General features: G+C 42.9%; 1 protein-coding gene across 1 annotated transcript in view; it reads left to right on the top strand.

Annotated features, from left to right (window-relative positions):
* Positions 1-14,321, top strand: part of LOC120022165 (E3 ubiquitin-protein ligase RNF19B-like) — a 30,831-nt gene extending 16,510 nt beyond the window's left edge. The window contains exons 2-9 of the mRNA XM_038966036.1: positions 176-1,517; positions 5,512-5,711; positions 6,076-6,220; positions 7,996-8,158; positions 9,788-10,043; positions 11,853-12,042; positions 12,332-12,466; positions 12,830-14,321. Of these exons, the coding sequence (XP_038821964.1) occupies positions 820-1,517; positions 5,512-5,711; positions 6,076-6,220; positions 7,996-8,158; positions 9,788-10,043; positions 11,853-12,042; positions 12,332-12,466; positions 12,830-13,259 (2,217 nt within the window). The 5' untranslated portion in view covers positions 176-819 and the 3' untranslated portion in view covers positions 13,260-14,321. The remainder of the gene's footprint in view (positions 1-175; positions 1,518-5,511; positions 5,712-6,075; positions 6,221-7,995; positions 8,159-9,787; positions 10,044-11,852; positions 12,043-12,331; positions 12,467-12,829) is intronic.
* The last annotated feature ends 2,820 nt before the right edge of the window (positions 14,322-17,141 follow it).

Below are 17,141 nucleotides of genomic sequence, written 5' to 3'. Positions count from 1 at the left end.
TGTGTGTGCATAGTGTAATTAATGTATTCTTCCTGACTATCTGCGCCAAGAGTTAATTGTGAAGTAATAACAGCGAGAGAGAGAATGAGGAAGGAGGGGAGAGGTGTGTCATACTGAGCATGCTCCCTGTGCTCTCTGCTCTGCTAACTTCCTGTTCTCTTCTTCCTCCTCACAGACGGTTGATTGAGAGCGTGAGAGGCACACACAGAAGAGAAGAGGAGAAGAAAAAGAGAGACTACAGAAGAAAATCGGACCGGAGCAACCACCAAGAAGGATTTAAGACATTTTGAATAACCCCCAAGAAGTTGTTCTATACATTTTATAACGTTCCTCTATATTTTTTTCCTCCTCGTTTGAATTGAGAACCATTTACTAAGGAGTGACAGTGACGTTTCCTGTTGTATTCATTCTCCTCTTTGTGGTTTACAGTAACAGTTTACTGTAATTTTGGACCCCTATGTCGGTTTGGACGAAAGCACACCTGTGACTTTTCTCTTATTCTTGATTTGGAGCAACTGAGTGTGAGAGGTGTGAAAGCCAGTGGGAGGGAAGGGGAATTTTGGCTATTTGTTTCTCTTTCTCTTTCGTCTTCTCGCCTATCGTTCCATTTGTGGGTTTAAGAAGAAGAGAACAAGGGTTTCCAACTGGGTATCAGTGACATTCCGTTCTGGTTTCACCCGAGGACAAGTACTCCCGTGTGTGAGTGTGAATTGGAGTGTGTTTGTGTTAGTGTGTATGAGGCAAGCTTCCTCACGGTGATATAAGACTATATTAAGAGCGGAAAAGGAAAGGAGCTGCTGTGTGTCACTTTCTGGGAAAATGGGATCGGAAAAGGACTCGGAATCCCCCCACTCCTCGGTGAGCGGCATTCCCAACCCCAAATGCCGGGCACCGGGAAAACGCCAAGGACGCATCTCCTTCCACAGCCTCTTCCACAGCAAACGGGGTTCCCGGAGCGCCAAAGCAGGAGCAGCCACCCCTTTATCCCAGCTCCACAACCAACAGCATCAACAACAGCAACTCGCCCCCCTTGTTCCCCCCGTAGTCTCTTCCACCCCCACCTCCACACCCGACCCAGCCCCTACCAACACCGCCACGGACGTTCCCCAGTGCCCAGCCACCGCTCAGACCTCCACCCCAGCAGAGCCCCTCTCTTCCAGCCGGACCTCCCTGGGTCCCCCCCAGTCCTCCAGCTCCACCACCTCCAGCGCCTCTCCTCCAGCAGACTTCCTGGAGTGCCCCCTGTGCCTGGTGCCCCAGCCCCCCGAACAGCTCCCCGAGTTGCTGGGCTGCAGCCACCGCTCCTGCCTGTGCTGCCTGCGCCAGTACCTGCGCATCGAGATCACCGAGAGCCGCGTCCACCTCAGCTGCCCCGAGTGCTCGGAGCGCCTGGCGCCTCATCAGGTGGCGGACATCTTGGGCGACGCAGCCCTGCTGGAGAAGTATGAGGAGTTCCTTCTGCGACGCTGCCTGGCCTCCGACCCGGACTGCCGCTGGTGTCCCGCGCCCGACTGCGGGTAAGAATCAACTCTCATTGTTTCCTGGCCTTAACCTTAATCTGAACCTGGGTGTAAACCTGAACCTTAAGCCTATCTCTATAGAGTCATGACTGTCTAGCCATGCAGGAAGGGGTGGAAGAACCTTAAAGCTCTCTCTGACCACAAATAGGATTTCAACCCCTAACCCCGAACTTTAACCTTACCTTTACCTAACCCCTACCATTAACACTAACCATAACCTTTTTTTTCTTTAGCAGATTCATGCTTTCAAAGCAGTGTTCTGTCAATGACATAAGTTTGAGGCTGATTGTCGTAAACTGGAATGACCTACAGTATTATACCAAGCTTTATTGGTGACAGTTGGCACTATGAGGGTGAAAGGAAAGGTTTATAGCCTAGAATTCTCTAAGTAGGTTAGAATGTCCGACTATTATGTGGTTACAAGGGGAATGACAATGCTCGGAGGCTGATCGTTTAATGTGATATGGGGAAATTTCTGATGAGCTGGTATGAGCATGTTTTGTGTGTTTGTGTATGTGTGCCACACGCAAGTGTGTGTATGTCTCTCTCTCTGTGTGTGTGTTTGTTTTTGTGGGAGGGAAAGCACAGATTCTCTATGATGGTTATATTCAAAGGAAACATGTCTGTTTGATAGTGTGAATCCTGTCAGACAGAGGGGAAGGACCTAGACAGTGGGCTGGACTATAGATGACCTACATTCTCAAGAAACCAGAGTGACTCAATACGCTATCATTCCCTCCCTACAGTCCTACCATGGAAAGGTCTAGTGTGGTTTGGGCCACCTAGAGTGGAGGTTTCCAAAGCAGTACTGTGTGTGTGTGTGTGTGTGTGTGTGTGTGTGTGTGTGTGTGTGTGTGTGTGTGTGTGTGTGTGTGTGTGTGTGTGTGTGTGTGTGTGTGTGTGTGTGTGTGTGTGTGTGTGTGTGTGTGTGTGTGTGTGTGTGTGTGTGTGTGTGTGTGTGTGCACGCGCGTATATGTCTCATCATTGACCCACTTGAAGAGTGCAGATTCCATACACATGTATGTTATAATGGTACTAATTACATTGTCATGTAAGGAATATGTGGCATTGGTTATTGTAAATTGGCCTGGGTTGTCTCTGGCAATAGAGTCTCTGGGATATATTTGTCTCAATTGGTCTTTCTTTCTTTCTTTCTTTCTTTGTCTTTCCCTTTTTTTTTTTTTTTTATCTGTTTTTCACAGTCACAAAAACCATTTACTCCTTATCTCTTTCTCACTTGAATGATCACACACATACACACATACACACATATACAAAGACACACACACACACACACACAGACTCAATCAATTATTTTTGTGAACGGCTCCTTTAACTCTTGAGCTTCATTGTCCTTTCGTCTCATCGGTCAGTTCCCTTTCCATTCCCCAATCAGACCTCACTCTACTTGATTGACAGTGAGAGACAACCAATCAGATCAGCGATAGGTCCACCGGTCGCTCCGCAGGCTGTCAGTTGCTATGGTGACTAGTGATGTGGCATAGAGGTAGCCAGTGTTACCAGGGGTAACAGAGAGGTTGGAATTTCTATAATTGAAGTGATCATTACACACTCACCGGACTGAGTTTGTGTGTGTGTGTGTGTACAGAGTCACAGACAGTGTATGTGTGTTTCTGAGGGTTCTGTCTATCTCACTTTTGTATCTGTATTACATTTGTAATGTTGAAAACAAAACAGTTTCACACCATTTAAATCAATGAAATCTTGGACACTAGATGTGGCTGTCAGATTGCATTTTCTCCGAAGGTGCAGCTTGTAAGCGTTGTACTCCTCAGATTGCTGCCGGTCAAAGCCATGATGTCAGTCATTATCGTGCTCCACCGCAAGCAGAACCGACTACTCAAATGCAGCGTTAACATGGAATGTTCCTACAGGGAAAAGCCTGCCTTGGCAACTTGTGTCTCTGCTCTGTTGCAACAAGTCATTGAGTTTAGGCTTGAAGACATGTTGCCAGTTTGAATAAACAAACAAAGTCATTGGGAAAGGAAGCAGCTCAAACTGGATTTAAGGGGCTGCTAGAAACTGTGTTAAAGGGGAAAACCCATAGTGCTGGGAACATTTCCCCTAGTTTGAGGTTTTGAAAGAGACAGAGTAGGGATTCAACAGTTTTCGGTATTTGACATCTGGTTTGCCTGTGTAGTGGAATGCTGGAGGCCTTTAAGAGAGCGGAGGTCAATAAGATTGAGTGCTCAGCTTGAATACCAGTACCTACATTCAAAGCAATAGTTGTGTGACGGGTCGTATGTCATTTTTAGCATTGTTTTCTGATGAGAAAGAGAGTAACTTTCTAATTAAATTCAGTTTTGCTCTGTCTGTCTTTGAACACTGTCACTCACTAGTAGTGTTGTATTAGATTAAATACCATTTCATCTTTACATACAGTACTAATGGATCTTGTTACATCGTCGAAAAGATAAGAACCCTGCCTCCCCTCTCATGGTGATGTGGCAACCTACTTCCTGTGTTGAGCACAGGAGGTTGGTAGCACCTTAATTGGGGAGGACACGCTCGTGGTAATGGCTGGAGCGGTATAAGTGTGATGGTATCAAATACATCAAACACGGTTTCCATGTGTTTGATGCCATTCCATTTGTTCTGTTCCAGCCATTATTATGAGCCGTCCTCCCCTTAGCAGCCTCCACTGGTATTGAGATGTTTGTGTATGGTATCATGTAGATCAGCCTGGTCTCATAGACTAGACGTAACATAGTAAATGTAAATCCGGGACACTCAAATTAGTATGATATGTTACGTTTGGTATAATTACATAAGACAGATGGTGTTCAGAGATAGATGGGAGGGGTTGAGTGGAGCTGAAGGGTGGGACTAAAAACAACAAGATTACTAATGTAAAATACACTGTGTCGGTACAATTTATGTAGTATTTATAAGCTGGAAGTAGAAGCCTAACTGTTGTTGTTGATTAGTTTACTCCAATTAGGGGAGGGATGGTAGGGTTAGGGGAAAATAATAAAGGAAAATATATTTACAAAAAAATATATGGGGGATTGGAAATGATGCAGACAATTACATTGATGGAAGCTACAATCTATCTGTAATATTATAGCCGATCTACCCTAAAAAGAATAGTTGGTCGGGGTGGATGGGTGGGCGTATAACGCGAACGTCTAGTAACCAAAAGGTTGTGAGTTTGAATCTCATCACAGACAACGTTAGCATAACGTTTAGCATTTAGCATTTAGATAATTAGCAACTTTTCAACTACTTACTACTTTTTAGCTACTTTGCAACTACTTAGCATGTTAGCTAAACCTTCCCCTAACCTTAACCCTTTAACCTAACCTTAACCCCTAGCCTAGGTAATGTGAGCCAGCTAGCTAACGTTAGCCACCTAGCTAGAATTCTTAACATATCATATGTTTAGCAAGTTCGTAACATGTACTACGCTTTGCAAATTCATAATATTTTGTACGATTTGCAAATTCGTAACATATGTCATGAGAATTGTAATTCGTAAACATATCGTACGACATGGGTGATGGACATCCAGAAAATAATACATACAGTAACATATCATACTAAATGGAGTTCTCGGATTTACATACAGAATAATACGAAATGCTCTGAGATCAGGTTGTGTAGATGCAATTATGATAATATGCTATGAAGTTTAGCTCTTGGTCATTTTCCTCTCATGCCCTTTATTTAGGTTACTCTAGACAGCCTGAAATCACCTTTTGCCTATTTCTCCTTCCTCTCTTTTTCCTTAACTCTTACTCTTTGTTCTAACATGCTCTCTCTCTCCACGGCTCAGTAAATGTAACCATTTGTACAGCTACAGTGTATTTACATTTGACCTTACCCACTTCCTCCAAGGCTGCTGTGTTCCCTCTCTCTCTTTCAGTGCAGTGATGTAGTTTTCACTTTGCAATTGATTTCGCATTAGCCGAATTGTGCCAATAAAGGTTTTCTGAAAATCAAACATCTCCCTCTTTCTCCCTCTGCCAGGTTTGCAGTGATCGCTTCGGGCTGTGCCAGCTGCCCCAGGCTGGTGTGTCGTAGAGAGGGCTGCTTGGCTGAGTTTTGTTACCACTGCAAGCAGGCGTGGCACCCCAACCAGACCTGTGACTCGGCCCGCCAGCAAAGGGCATTCTTCCTGCACACGCATAGCAACCACTCACCCAGCTACATGCAGGAGCACGGGCCTGGTAAGTACTTTGATGACTCTTCATAATGTTATTATTATGTCTCTGTATTAGTCGCCCTCTTCTCATGAAGCAATTTTCAGACCTCTCAGGTTCCAAAGGACAGAACAAAAAGTCTGTATAAATTAGCCCTTACCACAACCTCTTATCTGTCTCAGCCTGTCTCTAATACTAGCTGTTGGCAGTCAATGTCTCTAAACCAATTCTCCTCTGTCTCTGGTAAAAGAAGAAGTCCCTTTTAGGCACAGATCTAGAATCAGTTTACCCTCCCCAAATCCTAACGGGAAACCATAAAACTGACCTCAGATCAACATTGTCCCGAATCCTCCTCCCTCTAATCAACCTACCCACTCAATCTCGTCTCTAGCTGATGACATCAAGCCCTGCCCACGATGTGGCGCCTACATAATCAAGATGAACGACGGCAGCTGTAACCACATGACCTGTGCAGTGTGTGGTTGTGAGTTCTGCTGGCTCTGCATGAAGGAGATCTCTGACCTGCACTACCTCAGGTAACTCTCAAGACTACGGCAGTTCACGTCAACACAGTATGTAACGTAGTAGTAGACTACTTTCCATGTGCCAAAAATACGTATAGGCCTACCCTCCCTTAGTGGAGTTGCCAACAGCCGGATGCATACGGTTTTTAGGGATACAGCAAATTCAATTGAGCTTCCTTTTCCGTTGAAAAGCGGATGTGGGAACTCCCGCTCAGGTGTTTTCTTTTACGCCTGCTACATTAGGTTTAGGCCTACATGACATCCACCCAATTTTAAAGCATGATTGTCATTACTGGGGCTAGACTAGTGCTTTTTTTTCATTCCTCCAGAAATTCTTTAAAAAAAGAAATACCTACACATTTTATGGAATTAAGATCAAACTAAATACTGACAAACATAACTGATTTAAATTTTTTATTGTTTTGATAAGAAGGCTACACTAAATTGAGTTACAATTCATATAAGGAAATCAGTCAATTGAAATAAACTGTACCCCTGCCCAGTCATGTGAAATCCATAGATTAGGGCCTAATTTATTTATTTCAATTGACTGATTTTCTTATATAAACTGTAACTCAGTAAAATTGTTGAAATTGATATTTGGTGTATTATCCCACTGTATTATCCCACTGGGGAGCCAGGCCCAGCTAATCAGAGTTAGTTTTTCCCCACAAAAGGGCTTTAATACAGACAGAAATGCTCCTCAGTTTCATTAGCTGTTCGGGTGGATGGTCTCAGACGATCCCACAGGTGAATAAGCTCGATGTGATGGTCCTGGGCTGGCGTGGTTACACGTGATCTGCAGTTGGACGTACTGCCAAGTTCTCTAAAATGACGTTGGAGGTGGCTTATGGTAGAGAAATTAAGATACAGTTCTCTGTCAACAGCTCTGGTGGACATTCCTGCAGTCAGCATGCCATTTGCACACTCCCTCAAAATCTGTGGCATTGTGTTGTGTGACAAAACTGCACATTTTAGAGTGGCCTTTTATTGTCCCCAGCACAAGGTACATTTGTGTAATGATCATGCTGTTTAATCAGCTTCTTGATATGCCACACCTGTCAGGTGGATGGACTATCTTGGCAAAGGAGAAATGTTCACTAACAGGGATGTAAACAAATTTGTGGACAAAATTCGAGAGAAATCCGTTTTTTTTACATTTCAGCTCATGAAACATGGGACCAACACTTTACATGTTGAGTTTATATTTTTGTTCAGTATATATTCATACAGTAAAATGAATGAACATTTCCACAGATTTTCCTTTCATCATATGAGCATCCTGTAACAGTGGATAACAGGCAGTGATGCATGTCTCACTGCTGTGTGACGTTTAGCAGAGGGCTCTGAATTCATAATGACACAGCCTTACCTCACCTCCACTCCTCTGTTGCTGTGGTGTATCTGTTCCCCGGGCGCTGAAGACGTGGATGTTAAGGCAGCTCCCCGCACCTCTCTGATTCAGAGGGGTTGGGTTAAATGCGGAAGACACATTTCAGTTGAAGGCATTCAGTTGTACAACTGACTAGGTATCCCCCTTTCCCGTTCCCTTTCCTGAACTTGGGCCCAGAACTAATCAGTCTTCTGTCTACCCCTCTGCTCTTGCTCTTCACCTATTTCTCCCCCTTTCATTCTATATGTTTTCTCTTCATTCCTCCTTTTTCTTTCTCTTTCACAATCTCTCTCGCTCCCTCTGTATTTTCTACCCATTCCATCGTTTCTCTTTTTTCTTACTTTTTCTCTGCCTCCATATCCCACCCTCCATCTCTCTCTCTTCTTTCCCTCAGTCCATCAGGGTGTACGTTCTGGGGAAAGAAGCCATGGACTCGTAAGAAGAAGATCCTGTGGCAGCTGGGCACACTGATCGGAGCCCCGGTCGGCATCACCCTCATCGCTGGTATCGCTGTGCCTGCCATGGTCATTGGCCTCCCCGTCTATGTGGGGCGCAAGGTGGGCAACCCCTTACTGACCCCCCCCCCACTCACATTTAGGACTACACTCAGTCATTTAGCAGATTCTCTTATTTAGAGTGGCTTACTGTGAGTGCATATACATTAAAAGGAAAATAATGAAAGTATTTACTTTTCATGAAGTTTAACAGAAAAGCAATCCGTTGTAGAAAGTAAATGTGTCAGTGCTGTTCTTAAAAATGTAGTTAGTGTCAATATGATGTTTAATTTCACGGGGGTACTTTCATTTCCTCCTTATATTCCAGTAATTGAGAAATACAATTCCTGAAATAGATGAGCTTTCAAACCATAGGAAACGATTTTTTAGTTTCAGTATGATGCTACAACTGTTCTTCGGAAACAACATAATTGTGAAGAAATGTTGTGTCATGATAGAATTGCAGAATTACCTAATTTGAAGGATATCTCTTTAGCGCACCCTTGTGGAAATACAATATAACTGCGAGTTTGAATTTAAACTCATTTGAATGATGTACTATAGCCCTCCAACACACACTTTATTGTTCCAGGCACCTAAGACTTACCAGCTGTAGAAATACCTTTCAGAGTATTACCAGTTGTACTCAGCCAACTCCCTACCATCCACTCTCAACCAGAGATGTAATGCTGTAATAGGCCTAGGTAAAGTAACTCAGATGGTGGTACTAATATGACTTTTTCAACATTTTGTTAGGTTACAGCCTTATTCTAAAATTGATTAAATTGTTTTTCTCCTCATCAATCTACACACAATACCCCATAATGACAAAGCAAAAACAGGTTTAGACATTTTTGCTCATTTATAAAATAAAAAAACAGAAATATCACATTTACATAAGTATTCAGACCCTTTACTTAGTACTTTGCTGAAACACCTTTGGCAGCGATTACAGCCTCGTGTCTTCTTGGGTATGACGCTACAAGCTTGGCACACCTGTATTTGAGGAGTTTCTCGAACTTTTCTCTGCAGATCCTCTCAAGCTCTGTCAGGTTGGAAGTGGTGTGTTGCTGCACAGGTTTTTTCAGATCTTTCTAGAGATGTTCGATCGGGTTCAAGTCCAGGCTCTGGCTGGGCCACTCAACGACATTCAGAGACTTGTCCTGAAGCCACTCCTGTGTTGTCTTGGCTGTGTGCTTAGGGTCGTTGTCCTGTTGGCAGGGATCCTTCGCCCAAGTCTGAGGTCCTAAGTGTGCTGGAGCAGATTTTCATCAAGGATCTCTCTGTACTTTGCTCCGTTCGGATTTTTTTGTATTTAATCCATTTTAGAATAAGTCTGTAACGTAACAAAATGTGTAAAAAGTCAAGGGGTCTGAATACTTTCCGAAGGCACTGTAAGTCTGTGAAAAAATAAAGAAATCCCCTTACACGACATATGACCTACTTCTCCCGAGTGCTTTATAATATAATTGTATCTGAATCACAGTACAGACATTTTATCTGCAACAGCCCTTTTTTGCTAGCCTGGTCCCAGATCGGTTTGTGCTGTTTTGCCAACTCATTGTGCAAAACAGCACACACACAGATCTGGGACCAGGCTACACTGTTAGACTGTTGTGAAAGTTCAGGATGTGTATTTACTGTATAACTTCACCTCACCTTCACTAATATCTATCTTTTTTTTGGTGATAGATTCACGCCCATTATGACGGGATGAAGACCAATCGCCACAGGAGGAACCTGGCCATCACAGGGGGAGTGGCCCTGTCAATCATCACAGCTCCTGTGATTGCAGCCGTCAGCGTGGGTATTGGTGTGCCCATCATGTTGGCGTATGTCTATGGAGTTGTGCCCATATCTCTGTGCCGTGGAGGAGGCTGTGGCGTAAGCCGAGGAAAGGGGCGTGGCATGCGGATCGACTTTGACGAGGACGATGGTCCAATCACAGGTGAGCAAGACATCAATAGCTATAATTTTTGCTTTAATAGACTTAATACTGTAAAATACAACAACAACTCTTACCTACATGTGCAGTTGAAGTCGGACGTTTACATACACTTATGTTGGAGTCATTAAAACTCGTTTTTCAACCACTCCACAAATTTCTTGTTAACAAACTATAGTTTTGGCAAGTCGGTTAGGACATCTACTTTGTGCATGACACAAGTACTTTTTCCAACAATTGTTTTACAGACAGACTATTTAAGTTATAATTCACTGTATCACAATTCCAGTGGGTCAGAAGTTTTTGACTGTGCCTTTAAACAGCTTAGAAAATTCCAGAAAATGATGTCATGGCTTTAGAAGCTTCTGATAGGCTAATTGACATCATTTGAGTCAATTGGAGGTGTACCTGTGGATGTATTTCAAGGCCTACTTTCAAACTCAGTTCCTCTTTGCTTGACATCATGGGGAAATCAAAAGAAATCGGCCAAGACCTCAGAAAAAAAATTGTAGACCTCCACAAGTCTGGTTCATCCTTGGGAGCAATTTCCAAATGCCTGAAAGTACCACGTTCATCTGTACAAACAATCGTACGCAAGTATAAACACCATGGGACCACACAGCCGGCATACCGCTCAGGAAGGAGACGCGTTCTGTCTCCTAGAGATGAACGTACTTTGGTGCGAAAAGTGCAAATCAATCCCAGAACAACAGCAAAGGACCTTGTGAAGATGCTGGAGGAAACGGGTACAAAAGTATCTATATCCACAGTAAAACGAGTCCTATATTGACATAACCTGAAAGGCCGCTCAGCAAGGAAGAAGCCACTGCTCCAAAACCGCCATAAAAAAGTCAGACTACGGTTTTCAACTGTACATGGGGACAAAGATCATACTTTTTGGAGAAATGTCCTCTGGTCTGATGAAACAAAAATATAACTGTTTGGTCATAATGACCATTGTTATGTTTGGAGGAAAAAGGGGGAGGCTTGCAAGCCGAAGAACACCATCCCAACCGTGAAGCACGGGGGTGGCAGCATCATGTTGTGGGGGTGCTTTGCTGCAGGAAGGACTGGTGCACTTCACAAAATAGATGGCATCATGACGAAGGAAAATTATGTGGATATACTGAAGCAACATCTCAATACATCAGTCAGGAAGTTAAAGCTTGGTCGCAAATGGATCTTCCAAATGGACAATGACCCCAAGCATACTTGGCTTAAGGACAACAAAGTCAAGGTATTGGAGTGGCCATCACAAAGCCCCGACCTCAATCCCATAGAACATTTGTGGGCAGAACTGAAAAAGCATGTGCGAGCAAGGAGGCCTACACACCTGACTCAGTTACACCAGCTCTGTCAGGAGGAATGGGCCAAAATTCACCCAACTTATTGTGGGAAGCTTGTGGAAGGCTACCCGAAACGTTTGACCCAAGTTAAACAATTTATAGGCAATGCTACCAAATACTAATTGAGTGTATGTAAACTTCTGACCCACTGGGAATGGGAATGTAAAAGCTGAAAGAAATCATTCTCTCTACTATTATTCTGACATTTCACATTCTTAAAATAAAGTGGTGATCCTAAAACAGGGAATTTTTACTAGGATTAAATGTCAGGAATTGTGAAAAACTGAATTAAAATGTATTTGGCTGTATATGTATATACAGCCAAATACGTATATACAGTATGTATATATATAATGTATATGTAAACTTCCGACTTCAACTGTATGTCTCTCTTTTATGTTACAAACGTAATTAAATAAATATCTAATCATGCATCAAATAAAAATATCAAATAATTGTCCCCCAGTGGCTGATGCGTGGCGGGCCCTCAAGTCCCCCAGCCTGGGTGAGAGCAGCCTGGAGGGGGCAGCCAGCGGCCTCAGCACAACCTCCCCCAGTGATGGTCTCTCTGTGGCCCCCGGGGTCCTGGGGGACACCCCCCACTTTAACACTTTGGCCGGGGGCGCCCTTGGAGCCAGGACTGGCAAATACAACAGGTATGGAGGGGGCCCAGCAGGGAAGAGAACCTGTTCTGTATGTCTTATGGCGGGGAATGTGTATTGTAAGCAGGGAGACGGTATAAATAGGGGCCAAGTAAGACTTAGACAAAATAACTGCAGTTGTTGTTGTCCCTTTGAAAGTTATATATCTTGGTTGAATGAGGACTGCTCTTATAACCTCTGCTGTAAATGTTTTTGCTGAGTAAATGTAATGTGACATATGTTGAACACTGTAATAACTGTTGTTGGTATAACCATGTAATAATCATGTTTTGTGTTGTTCCAGGTTGGAGCTCCAGGGAGGGGAGCTGGGGAAGGACGGTGCCCACAGAGAGACAGGTAGTCTGGGAGCGGGTAGTGACTGTGCCAGCACCCGGGGCATGGCAGGCTCCATTATCTCCTCCTACACACTACCTGACAGGTGAGTGTCACAATCTCCCTCTCTCTTACATACACACACGATTTTGAGAAAATCTGCTCCTCCTCCTTGATTTGCCATCAAGTCTCAATCTGTTTCTGTCGGTCTGACGTTGTTGTTGTCTCTGATGCAACTCCTCAATTTCCTTGAATCTCTCTTGAGTCTGACTTGTCTTTAGTCTGTGTGGTATGCAGGCAGCACTTTGTGGTTCAGAAATATTTATTTCTGCCATTGATTTAGTTCCCGACCGACGTTTTAAAACCAGCTTTGAGTTACCTTGCCTACCATTATAAGTTGTCACTGGATACAGCAGATAATATGGTGACTAGTGAATCTAAACGTCTTTGTTCTCCTTTGTTCTCCTAGGGACTGTACTAACCTGGAGATCCAGGTGGACATCGAGACTAAACCCAGCCACCTCTGCTTGACCAGTGAGGAAGACCTAAACACGCCCCCTGCTGCTATGGGAGCATGCCCCGGCTCAGGGGGGGAGGAGCCTCAGGACTGCAGCTCCAGAAGGGGCGGGGCTCTGTTTGGCTCAGCACTAGGCCTGTCGCCAGGGGCGTCGCTCAGGGAGGGGCTTCGTGATGTCACTTTGGCCCAGCCCGAGAGCATCCGCAGCGACCTGGAGATGTCCGATACCCAATCAGACGATATCGCCGAGCTGACGTCAGACGACTGTGATTCGCCTCATCTCAAAAGCTGCCGGCCCTCTCAACCCCAGGCCACCTGCAGACCCCTTGTCACCTCCGACAGCCTGCACTGTCCCCCGGAGAACGTCATCCTCTATGTTTAAGAGTCCGACTGACTTTGAGAGCTCTCAAAGATTGCACAAATCCAAAATGTTTTTGTTTTAGCTTTTCTCCATTGATTGATTGAGCGTTTCAGTAATTTTTTTGCTGCTTTTTTTGTTTACAAAACATCTGACCTGCAGACAACACATATCTACATGTGTCTGTCTTTCTATCAACATGTCGATCTCCTTGCAGAGAATTGGCAGGGTTCTACCTCTCTGAGATTTAATACAACAATTTTTGTTTACTTCTTGGTGCAAAAATGCCTTGGCTACTTAAGCAAACTTTTTTTTTTTAACAAGACATACAAATTTGCCACAAGAAACACTGCAAAGAAATAGGAAACAAGGTGAAATGTCACCAAGCACACCAATGAGTGAAGGGTTGTGGGGAATAGGGTTTGTACTATGGAAAGGGGATGTTTTTAGGGATGTGAGTGTGGCATTTGTACTGGACTTTATTGGCTTAATTTCCTATTTTTTTTTCTATTTATAATTTAATGATCTTGAATGATCTTGAAATTGAATTATTTGCTGTGTCCATGAGTCTGCATGAACTGCGTTTTGTATGGGTGTATAGGCCTACAAGCATAATACGTACCTAATACACTGGTGGAGTTTACAGTAGTTTGTACAGAGACATGACTTTTAGATGCGATCTGCACTTGAATCTCACCTGCACAGAGAAGAAGAAATTAGGGGTTAATGAGATCCGATGCCGCGGAAAATGGACAAGTACTTAACCAGCAGACAGTTCCACTTGAATGACTGACTGCCTGCCTTAGACAGTGATGATGCACTCACTGACGAACACTGGCTTTCTGACATGCTAGCTGTCTGACCCACTCGAATGGTGTGTGTGTGTGTGTGTGTGTGAATGAGAGATTGAAAGTGTGTGCTACTCAATCACAAAGACTATAAAGACAAAGACACAATATACATTTTCAGTAGAAAATTATAGTAGAATGGAAGGACATCTTGTGATTGTATTTGTTGGTCCCACTATCGAGTGAATTTATGAATGAGCACTTGTGCACTTTATTTAAATATTCATATTTTTTGCTATCCATTGTCAAGTTTTGGTCCATTGCTTAAAATCATACTTGTACAATCATAGCCAAATGTTGATTATCAGAAACCTTTTTACAGTGTAACAACATTTTGCAGACTCATTTTAATTTCTTCAAGAATAATTACTAGAGCTTATTTTTTCTGTTTACAAACCATGTGCTTCAGTTTCAGTTCTTAAAGATATCCCCATTTATTATAGACATCATGAGAAATCTCTGTATGGGAACATTGTTTCATTTCAAATAAGCTGTTTTGGGTCAAATCATACGATTGGGCAGAGCTTAGTATGGTCTGTTGATGTAATTCAGTTTTGGCTTATTTCTGCCTATGAGAAACCACATGAATGTACCACAGATTGAAACAGAACTTCCTAAATATGAAAGGAGGATTTACCATTAATAACACACCTAGATGTAGACAGTGGAGATTTTAGCATGTAAATCTTGGTGGGGCAAACTTCCCAATTTTTTTTTAGATGCATGCCAGCAAAGCTACTACACAACACTAAACAATACATTAATAGCACTATAACAGTGACAAATAATGCCCACAAACTGTTAAGGCCTATATAAAGCTGTCCCAACAGCATAGCTTTCTTTTCAGCACCATGGAGTGAATCCTTACCACCGCTACACCTGGCGATCAGCAGAGCCTTGTCTGACAGCGAAACAGTTCATTCAGCCTCTTAAAAAAACATAGCTGATATGGCTGACTTGCTTAAACATATGTGGTTTCTTCTGACAATTAAGATGTACAAACTATGACATAAGTGGACGACGAGCAGATAAGAGGCAATCTGTAATTTTTATTAAGACATTGATGAGCGAGCTAATATATATCTATTTGTTATGCACTTTTGAAATCTACAGTGACAGAATTCAGAACAGGGGCCATGCTTACAGTAATCTCCCTGTACACCAAGTCAGAACTGTAGGATAAATAAAGGGGGCATATAAGCAGACAATGAAAGCTCTTACAATATTCAATGATTACATTTATCTAAAACAGGCTATAGGCTATATGTGCACCACCAAGTCAGAACAGTAGGCTAAGTTATGAGGGGGAAAGGGACCAAGGAAGGTGGCGCAGCATTCCTCATCAAATTTTATCATCAAAGTCTGGCATTCTCTGGATTTATGGTGCTTTCAAGACAACTGGGAACTCTGGAAAAAAAAAACAAGGTTGAATCATGACCTCAGTGATCTTCCGGTCGGAGCTCTAGAAAGAGGCCTGGGTTCCCGACTTGGAATTCCGAGTTGGATGACCGTTCAAAACATATTTTTCCAGTCGGAGCTTGTTTTTTCCCAGTTGTCTTGAACTCACTGAAGTCTGAGATTTCCCAGTTCCGAGTTTCCAGTTGTTTTGAACGTGGCAGAAGTCATGCTGGATTGACAGCATGAATGTTTATCCTTTTAATCTTGGAAAAGAGACCCTTAAACCCAGACATGGCCCTCACACCCACTCCACTGAATAGCAGGCTAGTGATTGCTTTGCAACGCTTGCAGTTAGCCTTCCTTCCAAATCACTCATTGTTGAATTTGCGATGTCCAACTTGTTGTGTAATGTTTATGTCCAATCGCAGATGAGCACCGATACGTTTTATCTATAATTTCTCTTCATATGACAAAGATTGAAAAGGATTTGCCAGTAGATTGTGGATGTGATTCATGATGATGACTGTTTGTCTAGCTTGCTAGCTAAGATTTTGAAAGTAGGATGTTGACATGATCAGTCCAATCAAAGCTACGGTAGATATAACGAGATTTTACTTAATTTTATCTGTGGCCAATGACCTTGAGCTTTCTTGGATGGGCACTTCTAATGTAACTCTATGGCCGCACCCGAGGGGCTTGAATCTTTTTAGCTCTACCTGTAGATTTTGCATTGACGTAGTGTCCCCATGAGTGACAGAACACTGAGCTAGTCACGGCGCAACTAGAGAACATTACCAACCCCTACGCTCCGTATTTCCCGCTGGCTGCCACACCACCACAGAAAGCACTGAGCTAGGCTGAAACACCTGCATTTTGGAGCTGCCTTACTCAAGAAAGCAAAAAAGAGACCATGTTTGTATGCGGCTTTATTAACTCAATGATTTTATTTTGATTTTATATTGTTTGAAAAATGATATGTGACACGTATTAATACCAAAATAACATGCAAAACAGACAACAGGAGGGGCTCAAAACAGGTGGGGCTCTGCCCTGAATGACTGGATGTGGATAAAATAGTTATAAATATATACTGTAAATAGTCATATAAAAGTATTATATATAAATGTGTATGTCCTGGCACAGTTTTGTAAGCCCCTGTATGGGGCCGAACACACAGGACTGTTAAAGACGTTGTGGACATATTTTGGGAAAATAAACACATTTTCTGTTGCACCAATATTGTCTTATTGTGGTTATTTTTGGGGAAATGGAATGAAACACACACATTTTAATTATGAATCAGTCTTTATGCATAACATACTTGGTTATAGTCAGTGTTGGGGAGTAGTGAACTACACGTACTGTAGTCCAACTAGTCATTTAATAGGTTATAATACATCTGACTCCAGAGTGATCTGTTCTTACAATTTGTAGTCTATTACATTTTAGATTTAGATATAATTTATCACGTAGGCTGAATGTAGTTAACTACTTTTTCAAAGTAACTTCAGTTTCTTAAAGGTAACTTTAGTGTAGCTTAACTTCTTCCAGTGTGAAGTAATTGGTAGCTTCCCCAACACTGGTCATAGTAATGTTACAGTCAAATATGTGTTCAGTCCAGCTGGGGTTAAGAAATTTCCCTACGATCTTTACAGTAGTG

Source organism: Salvelinus namaycush, chromosome 27 (genome assembly GCF_016432855.1).
Source record: "Salvelinus namaycush isolate Seneca chromosome 27, SaNama_1.0, whole genome shotgun sequence".
In the NCBI taxonomy this organism is placed as follows: Eukaryota; Metazoa; Chordata; class Actinopteri; order Salmoniformes; family Salmonidae; genus Salvelinus; species Salvelinus namaycush.
This window is presented reverse-complemented; position numbering and strand designations above follow the sequence as displayed.